We start from the raw sequence: 11276 nt of genomic DNA, 5'->3' as shown, positions 1-11276 counted from the left end.
TGATATTTAAAAAAATTGTTAAAAATCTGCCACTGGACTTAAATAAATGTTTTTACCATCAAAATCTTTTTTTAAATAGATTCACAAATTGGCTATTTTCGAATATTTTAGAAAGTTTTTAGTTTTTTTATTTTTAATATTAAAAAATAAAAAATGTATAGTAATAATGTAATGCAAGTGTCTATGAATTATATTTATATTTAAAAATATTGATTAGAATAAAAGTTATTTCATTTGTCAGACATTCGTGAGACACTCTGTATCTTATATGTGTGTATAAGAGTATGACATGTATTATGAAATTGGAAGTCATAATAAAGTTAAATTCTATTCAAAACACTACTACACATCATAAAAATCATCTTAAAACACCATTATAAAATCATTTTCACTTCTTAAGTACACTATATTACTTGCTTATATCGTATTTTATATATCGTACTTTATGTCTAAAAAAACATTAGCATTTTTTTTCTCAATTTTTCTTTTGTAGGTGTAATATCCTTGCAAAATAATTCTACTAAATTACCATAATATCACAAATTCAGTTGTTCATTTACCATAAAAAAAAATAATTATTATTTTTCTTTGTAATTGCTACAAAATAGCTTCCAGTAGACAGTGTCATTACAAAGAAATATTTGCACAAAAAAATAAATGTATGTTCTATTTAGTATGCAAAAGTTTTGACTTCAACCATTATTAAATATATCATTACTTAATCACAGACAAATTAAGTTTTAAGAACAGTATATAAACATTTATCAAATAAGATTTTATACATCCTATTAACTTTTGATATTGTTTGTGAAAAACTACACTAACAAATAAAACTGATGAATTTTACCTATATTTAGGTAGCAAAAAAACAAGTAATCAGGTTATCACTTTTGGCCTTCGTATTGAACACGTGATATTACTTCGCACTCACCTTTAGTGATAGTGGCACAATTGACTAATGCTAACAAATCGATATTTAAAACAATCATATATTTGCATTAAAATATTTCAATTTCAAATAAATTATATAACAAAATTAGCATTTACAAAAGTATTACTTTAAGTAACTATACATACAATATTAAATTAGTGTTAGGTTTTAAACATAAATTATCCTTTATATAGGTATGATATAATATTGTACGTGTATATAGATATTCGTTAGATATATGAAGCGAAGGAAACTTAAACATTCCCTGGTCTGTTATAATCTAATAACCAATGAGAACGATCCTTTGATTCAAAAAATTTAAGATGCCTTTTGTAAACGGCATACCAAACAAATCCAATAATCAGACAAATTACTACTTCGACATAATAGCCATCCACAATTGTGTCACACTTTCCATCGTTTATTCTGCATATCTAAAGAAATTAAAAACAATAGTTTGCTGTAATCAAATATGACGTAAAATATTTATAAATACAGTTTTACAACTTATTAAAGGTTTAAATTAAATTACAGTCTTGAGTAAATTAATTATGCATTCAATAGGTATTTAACTTAACTTAACCTACACTTACATTCTTTAAATCTGGCGTAGAACAACTATTTGTGACATCATTCGAACACGAACTAAACGTCAACGTATCGACCATCTTAAGAAACGATGTATTTGGTATTACCCATCCTATGCTGCGAACAGTGTTTAGCAATGTCATGTACATGCCTCCGAACCGAATGTCACTAATACGCGAGAAAAAAGCTACCATACAGGTTACCATAATTTGAGCCAATATCTGAAATAAAACAAAATTTAATGACTCTATAATGTATTACATAACATTTATATAGATAAAAGTTTAATAAGAGAGTTTTCACCTACATTTTAAATTCCCTTTAAATATTAATTTAGATATCAATTAATAATTACTAGAACTGTTGTATATTAAATTATTTGAATAAATTAAATAAAAATTCATTAAATATAGGTAATGAAGGAACAATTTTAATGCCTGACTAGAATTTGTTAAGTTTAAATTTTAAATATATACATTAAAATACAATATACTTATTGGAATTTTCCCTATTGAATATTTGAGTTAGAAACGAGAATCCATAATAGACTTCAACGGCAAACGCGACCACAACGATAATATTATATAATTTTTTTTAGTAAAATAATTTATACAATTTGTTTATAATAAACTAAATGATATTAGAATTGAGATTAGCTAGAAATCTAGAAGAAAGCAGCTTCTCCTACTGATGATATTACTAATATTATATAAATTAAAATATATTATATTGAGTATACAAATTTTCATCATTATTAAAATATATATAAATTATTATATAATTAACTAAATCGATGTGCACTCGATTGTTTCATAACTTAACATAATAAACTGCAGCTATTGCATAATTTAGTGTTTTTTGGTATTTTAATATTTGACTGTTGGTGTCAAAATATATTATATTTGTATTACATTTTTATTGTTTATTTTTATTTGTCAATAAATCTTTTTTATGCCACGGAATTATTGGTTTTAATTAAATATATAAAACCAGCTTGTCTGCAATTTATACAATTATAATATAAATTATGTTTTTTTATTATCCTAATTTTTGTATACACATATTAATGTCTGAATGTATAAAATATAAACTAAATTAAAAATAATAATAATATAAGTAGTTTTACAGCTATATTTATAATCAGGTCAACTGATCGAACTACAAATAAAATAACGTAGTTTAATTTTTCCTATTATTCTATTTTATTCAATCAATTAACGCCAGACGACAATTACAAAGTTAGTTAATATATAAAAGTTATTGGACATAATTATATCAAGGGTGCACAGTATGTGCATAAGCTTTCAAGCTTTCTGGTGTAGAGACATCTAAGCTATCAAACAATACGACGTAATATATATTACATATACAGTGCTCTGTGAATAGATGCCGTTCGACATTAAAGTGAAGCACACGAGGTCTTGGTGTCCATACAACCGTAATTACTTGACGCCCATACAATGCTTATTGAATTTTTTAGAAGACATCAAAAAAAGTATTTTCTTAAAAATATATCTATTCTTGATAAATTTTAAATATAAATAGTAGGTACTGTACACATTTTTATCTTTGGTTTAAGAAGATAAATGATTTCAAAATCCCAGATTTATCGTTTAAATTAAAATTGTAGACGTACCCTGTTTACTGCAAATACAAGTCCCATAACTAAATAATAATACATTGGCACTTCATTACTTTGAATTACATTTGGAGTGTAATAAATCAACAAAGCAAAAAAAATACTCCAAATCAATCTGAAACATCATAATTTTTCAAGAAAATCTTATACATTTTAATCGTTTTATAGATTAGTAGATTACTTTCCGGTAATGTATAGATGACTTAAAAATATGAAGATAAACAATTAAATTCAACGATAATAAAAATACTAAGTTATTTAATAATAACGGACCAAACACATATCATTAGTTTTTTTTAATGTAAACACGTGCGTTTTCTATACCTGGCTGGCATCAGTTTTAAATACAAACTTATCGGTTTCGGGCCCGTAGTGTATTTGGTTACAAAAATCGGTAGACACATTTTCAGAATAAACATAGCTGTAGTTATTATCATAATGTCATCTTTGGATACACCAGCATCAATAAGTTTCAAATTTGTGACGGATTCTGATGTACACAGTCCAATCTATAACATTTTATAAAAAAATGATGCGATATTATAGGGTGGTCTAAATGATTAGAAAGAATATTAATTATAAAATACATTATTATAATTATATTATTATCACGTTATTATAATCGAATTAAAATTATTACATCCATTTATTTTTTTTATTCTTTTGATGTTTTTCATGTTATACACTTAAAAACAATATTAAATATCTATGTTAATAAATTAATTTTAATAGAATTAATAAAAATTGACAAACGATTATAATAATAATAAGTGTAATATTTTAATTATGATATTAGGTTTGCAAGCATCATATGATCTAGTTTTCCACTAAAAACTTTATAAACATATTTACCATAGAAGTCAAGATAGCCATTAATAATAATTTCATGTGTTTGATTTTGAAAATATCCCACAACAGTTTATAACTCTGAATAATATCGATCTTAATTTGGTCATCTTCTTCTAATTCGCTGTTTCTTTCTTTTTTAAATATAATTAAAACAGTGACAAACAAAAACACTATGCCCCAAAATAATAGAAAACCTGCAAAACAAAAATTTAATTTAATTAAAAAGATAATTTAGTTTAGAACTAACTCAGCTTAGTGTTTAAATTTTATGAATAAATGATTGCAATAAACAACAAAACGATTTTCCTGGTAATTTTTTTTTTATATATATATATGTACTACTCTTTAGAAAATTTACAAATATAGTCCCGTTGCAATATAAGTAGTATTATGCTCCTTATACCAACATTATTTTTTTATCTTATTATTTACTAGATATATTATAATAGACAGTAGAGATTAAAGCGGGGTAACACAAGAGGAGACTCATCAATACCCTTATCGGCCTTGTCTATAACTGCGCTTAAAATGCCCTTAACTAAAAGTATACAAAAAATATTTTTTACCCACTTTTGATGCTTAATATTCCTCCTACGTCTGGGGTGAATCTTAAGTATTTGTTGCAGAAGTACTCAGATGAAAGAAGAACTGGACAAACGGAGCCAATATACAAACCGAATGCTATACCCGTGCTATTGCACGTGGATGAATAACTCACATTATTTCTGTAAGAAATTTAAAGCCACGATTATTAGTATTTTTTATTTATGTAATATTATAATTTTAAATTCATTACTTACTTTTTCAACAAACTCAATGCCCAACTATCGACTACTATATCCTGAGTCGCAGCTAAAAAATTAATGAGAAACAGTACGCATACGATCATATTGAGGTTTGGTTTACCTGACTCGGGTAACCAGTCATCGATGTTATCGGCGAAAAAAAGAAACAGTGCCCCTGTTCAAATTTATAAAATATGTTATTATAATAATTAATAATAGTATTTGTATGTAGTACACTAGTATGTCAATTATTACTATATACGTAATATTATTTCGATTGACTGCTACTGATTGCATTAATGTTCATTTCGCTACGTCCGCCCAACACAAAGAAAAACTTTGAAATTCTTTTAAAAATAATTTGTTTAAATTCGTGTATATCCATTTAACCAAAAATTTTAAGAAAAAATCGTTAGATGAGAAAATATTTTATCAATATTATCAATAAATATGTCGTTCTCCTTTGCTCATAATTATTGAGGGTAGAACGAGTAGTTCTATAGTATAGAAAAATAATCGAACTAAAAGTGTACGTTAGTATTTTAAAAAAAACCAATCAAGAAAATATGGTTTTGTGGTATTAGGGGGTGCTGAAAATATGCGTACCCACAATGTTTTTTTTGTATTTGTGTTTAACCTAATACAAAATTGTAAAATAGTCACAAATCCTCACTAATTATTAAAAAAAAAAAACAATTATAAGACTAAAGCTCACATTTGAGAGACTGACGAAAATGTTCGTACTGCAGGATTAAAATCATTGATTTAGAAGGACGTCGTATACTCACAGCATCCGTATGTATTATCTCTCTTTATACACAATTCTTACTATAAATCATTTGTAGTTAATATGAAAGCAAATTGTCTTATTGAATTTTTAAATAATACTGTAAACTGTCAGGCGTGAACACACAAAACAATTTCGGGGGGGGGAAGATTTTTAAAAAATGTACATAAATATTATACTATTTATTTTTAGGTCAGGTCATTTATTTATTGTTCCTGATATTTCGGAGGGGGTTCAAACACCCAAAATCCCCCCTACGTTTGCGCTTGTAAACTGTGTTCGAGAGAGTTTTTCTTTTTATTGTAACGGACTTTCGAAATCTAAGAGCTTAATATAAATATGTTTATTTCACATTCAAAATAAACTCTAGTACGTAAACAACCCAAAATTGTATACATTATACTCAAATTACGATTATAATAAATAATATTTTGTATTTTAACGAAATTGTTCATCATAAAAATATTATAACTGTTTGTTTAATTACGATGTGACACGTCCAATTGTACCAAGTAATGCGCTCTCTACATGTTTAGATTATCTATTTGCAAATAAAAAAAAAACAATATTCACTTACGAAAAACAACTACAAATACATTAGCCAAATTTTAAGACTTCTGGTCTAGAAAGAGAAGAACTAGAACTCCATACTATGTGGTAGTCCGTAGTATAACACTTTCAGATGAATCATAATCGTCAAGTCCTTAGCACTTTCACGCCAATTGACTTTTACGATTACACATTTGACTTGTGTTCTTAATTTAATAATTGAAACTATTTTGATTCCAGATGATGAAAGTCGTCTAAGTAAATGAGTTCACTTAACCATAGAAATATTATCAGGATCACTAGCAGAATCGTAAACTAAATAATATTCAAATTATATAAGCTCATTCTATAATACAACTAATACAAGTATGAAATAAAATCTTCGTCCAAACATAGAATTTATTTTTCTTTATAAATTATTATTAATAAATTTGCTTACAATAAATAAACTAGCATAATAATCCAATACATAGATTTGAAATGTTACATGTGTAAGTGTGTAACATCACAATCACATGTGTTTTCGATAGAAACAACACATGTGGGTACGACGTTGTCTAATGTGTTATTTAAGATTACGTCTTTTTTTTTTGTTTTATTATATTATTTATTAATATTTAAAATATATTAATAATTATTATGATAATTTATAATTTAAAAAAAAATGAGAAACATACGTTCCTATTATATCATTAATTTGAATAGTGGAACTTACGATAGAATATTCTTTTTTATTTAGACGTTTATTTGGATTTTAAAATAAAACTAATCGCATCTAAAACAATTAAAAAAAATTTAAAAAATATGAATCACATACCGATTAATAATTGAATAGGGATATACCATGATTTCCTTCGCCCTATCCACTGCAAATGTAATGCGTCTACTACTGGTGCCCATAAAAGTTTAAAGCTAAATGGCCATAGTACAAAACTTAATATAGCCTAGAACATAAATTAATAAATATTTGTTAATTATCTATCCTAAAAAAATAATCAAAATCTTACTAGCTAATACTAATTTAATGTGAATCATGTCATTCTATATTAATATCATAAAATATTTATATGTATTAATTCGAACATGATTTCTAAAAGACAATGGAAATAATTTCAACTATATTATAATCGTCATAATTGCATTTTAGTTAATAATAATTCATCGTTTTAAATTTTTTAATTAAACAAATATTTATGAAATATTTAACAGTATTTAGAATATTATAAATTTAATAAATTATATATTTGAATTTTATACTAACATTAGTTATCAAAAATATAACTCAATATGTAATTTTAATATTGTATGTTTATTATAAAAACGAATTGCTAGATGTTTTTAGATTAAAAATGTTTTATATTATATGTTAAAAATTTAGACAAAATGCATAAATTCCATTAGGATAGTTATCTGTGAACTCCTAACTAATAATATTATAAGACTATTTTGTGCTAACATAAGAACCATTTTATTATTTCACACGATGATTAGATATATCTATAATGATAATTTATTTATTTTTTAAATCTGTTAATTATAAACATAGTCTACCCAAGGTAGGTAACTAAAAAAAATTGATAAATTTATAAATTTATATTTGTACTTACTTGATCATTATATGTTACAAATTTCGTATTTTGAAGAATTATAGGAAAAGCGTAGGACAAACCTGAAGTTGTTCCTTGAAAAGTATAAAGTAATATCAAAAAGTAGAAGTTTAACCAATCTCCTTTCAGATTTGGTTCATCCATTGCAGAGTCCTTTGGATTTTCTGATTTTTCTTCATTTTTTATACGTTTTGTCATAATATTTAGTCCGATGTTTCGTTGTAAAATAAATTGATGCTACTGTAGAACATATGGTAACTTTATTCGATATTACTAACGTTTTAATATACAGTATATACGCTTTGTTTAAATACTAAATACACCAACGCATGCTCCTGGTGTCACAAAATTAATCATATCATGGTTTTCTGACCTACAATATATAAATATATGTATAATAATCTATATAATACGAAACGATTTTTTGAAATTGATTTGTTTAGTAATCATTAATTTTAAACTACGTATTTGTTAATTAAACTCATTTTGATAACATAATAATTATAGCTACATTTAATACAATTATCGGTCCTTGGTATTTGATTGGAAGTTGAATAAAACAGCCTAAATAATCTAAGTTAATATAAACATACCATATTTAATTATAATTTCAAATTTTTTTTTTTTTGACATGTTACCGATATTTGATAACAATGACTTACGTCACTACTTGCGTCTTAATCCTGCACTTTACAGTCTATATTCAGGGTTCATTAATAATAAAAAAACACTAAAAATCTTAAATCATTCAACACTCCGTTATATGACATTATCCAAGGATATATTATCATATATCTGATGTATATACAATATTTCATTAGTTCATTACGTTAAATACTACCATAATATAATGATGAGAAAACAACAAATTAATCTGTCATATAAATCAATGTTCATATTATTATACTTTATCTACCCGCATTAACCAGGACCGGTTAATAACAACAAATCAATTCCAACAATAATCTTATTAATTTAAGTTTTAAATTGTTTTTAATAATATTTAAGGTATAATATGTAACAAGTAGGAACAACTAAACATTAAAAATTGTATTATTTTTTTGTTCTATTTACAATTATTAATACTAAAGAGAAAATCATTTTTTCCCTTTAATTTATAAAATATTTTATCATTATTTATATGAAAAATTATACTTTAATAAAGAAACTGTTCATAGTCGATAGTTTGCGATTTTTAAAATTATTTTTACCACTTTACATAATAATTATTATGCTAGGTTACTAATAAATAATACCTACTATATAACGGTAATTTTTAAGAGGCAAAACGTTGGCAATGAAAACTCGAATTATAATCAGTATTCTCTTTAATCCTAACACGAATGACTTCTATAATAATCTTTTTTATCATAACTGGATTTTAAATATTATTTTAAAAGTTGTTATGCTGTATAAAATAGGCAGTAGTCAGTACAGCATTCAAATGTACGTTGTGTCGCATCAATCATCAATTATCACTGATTAAGTCACAATAATAATTAACATTGTATACATTGTTACAGAAGTACTTCAACAGAAACTAAATAGACAGTAGTCACTGATAATAGTAGAATAACGGGGGTATGCATAACTCTAGTTTATTTTTGTAACAATCGTTCTAAATTTTAGTAACAGGCCATATCATATATTAATATCTAATTATAAATTTACAAATACCATTTTTTCTTTTTTTGGCGGGGGGGGGGGTGAATCGTTTTTGTTTAATTACAATAAAATTAAAACAATTTTTATTGAAGGTAAAATTATCACTAAAATATAATATAAATTTAGGACTCAGAAGTTGATGATCCTAAAAACATTAAAAAATGACTTAAAAAATGAAAATATGACATAAAAATGACAAAAAATATTAAATAAAAAAAATTACAAATATAGCAGACATAAACGAGCATTAAGCAACGTTTTAATTTTCAGCATATCGAAAATATTACGAAAAAAATAATAAAATGTAGGTACAATAATATTCACTACAACACGACAACGACGACTGTAATCGGTGAGATAAAATCGGATAGTTACTAATCTTAGTCCGTGGTAATTTAAAAGTTTTAAGTAAATTATCGGCATAATGGCAATAGACAAGAAACAATAAGAAGTAAACTAATGTGAAATCAGTAAAAATGACTTAAAATATGGGAAAATAACCTAAAAATGTTAAAAATGACTTAAAAAATAATAAATGCCAAAAAATGTAAAAAAAATTATAAAAGCTTGATAGTTTATTTACGTTTATGCAGTTTTGAGCATTCCTTATGGTGTCTTACAATTTTAGTGTAAAAATTAGGCCAAACACATACATTGGTAATTTAGACATAAGACATAAACGTTCACTGATTTACCCCTCTTCCTCTTGGAATTTTAGATTTCTCATCATGTAAATATTTTGTTTAAATTTATTTAACGTTCATAGAAGACTTATTCAATTTTTTTCACCATTACGGCGCTGTAGAAACGTTTTTCCAACCTCCTTGAAGTTAAAATACCTACAGAAATACCTACAGAGTAAGGCCTGAATTGTCACCATGTTACCTATAAAGCTATAAAACAAACTAAGTGTCATACTAAAAGTAATTTAAAGTATGTCACCATGTTACCTATAAAGCTATAAAACAAACTAAGTGTCATTCTAAATGTAATTTAAGTATTTTAAATTAATAATAGTATAATCCACCGATCGCGCCGAGTGAAGTTAAGTGATTGCCAGAATGATCTCTATCGGTATCGCGGCATTTATATACCTACTCGTTCTGGCTTTTATAATTTATTGTTTTATGTTAATTTGTTTCTAATATTCTATGAATATTAACTGTCAGAGAAAATGTTTCACCGTGCTGTGCTATCAAACAACGACCACAAGACTTATTTACATTAACATGCCATTGAGAATAAAAATATTTAACAAAATTCAGAAATACCAGTTTTTAATATTTTAATACTTTAATAATATTGTCATATAATGTATGCGATTTTTTTTTTTTACCAAACATTAGTTCAACTTATACTGTATTTCTCTAATTGAAAAAAAATACTTACAATATAAATAAACGACAAAATATCCTTAGAAATAAAATATAGACTAGGAATAGTTTTTGTATTCAATGATTTAAAATTGAATTCAAATTTTTGAACACATTTTTTTTTGACCTGACAATTATGAGATACAGTCAACACTTTATATACAAAAAAGTGGATTTGTCATTTTTTCGAATCGTAATAAAGATAATATAGTCAATATAATATAATTACATTATGGGTTTTTTAATATATTTATAAATGTATGCATACACATTAATTTCGCTATACGTATTTACAACTGAAGTAGCGTCACTAGACGGCCTTTCATTCAAGGCGTCAAATCTCGTGTAAATTTATTATACGTATTTCTTATTTTATTTTTGTTGCATACAGATTGTAAATAAATAAAAGGTATTTACATAGTTTAATTTAAGCAATTAATTAATCTAACAAAATACTTTTACGAATTTTATGTATTTTTTACCGACAACTTTTTCCAAAGTGA

The 11276-nt window shown here is 25.2% G+C and overlaps 1 protein-coding gene across 1 annotated transcript; it reads right to left on the bottom strand.

Annotated features, from left to right (window-relative positions):
• Positions 1-969: 969 nt before the first annotated feature.
• On the bottom strand, positions 970-7933 carry LOC113548659 (acetyl-coenzyme A transporter 1-like). The gene is made up of 9 exons (XM_026949655.1): positions 7736-7933; positions 6946-7072; positions 4808-4967; positions 4578-4732; positions 4011-4201; positions 3483-3667; positions 3156-3273; positions 1525-1740; positions 970-1365 (listed from the first exon to the last, which is right to left on the bottom strand). Exons 1-9 carry the CDS (start codon positions 7931-7933, stop codon positions 1186-1188), a joined length of 1530 nt encoding a protein of 509 aa, XP_026805456.1. The 3' UTR covers positions 970-1185.
• Positions 7934-11276: the final 3343 nt, after the last annotated feature.

The sequence above is a fragment of the Rhopalosiphum maidis genome, chromosome 1 (genome assembly GCF_003676215.2).
Source record: "Rhopalosiphum maidis isolate BTI-1 chromosome 1, ASM367621v3, whole genome shotgun sequence".
NCBI classification, from domain to species: domain Eukaryota; kingdom Metazoa; phylum Arthropoda; class Insecta; order Hemiptera; family Aphididae; genus Rhopalosiphum; species Rhopalosiphum maidis.
The sequence above is the reverse complement of the archived record's forward strand: the minus strand, read 5'-3'. Positions and strand labels throughout refer to the sequence as shown.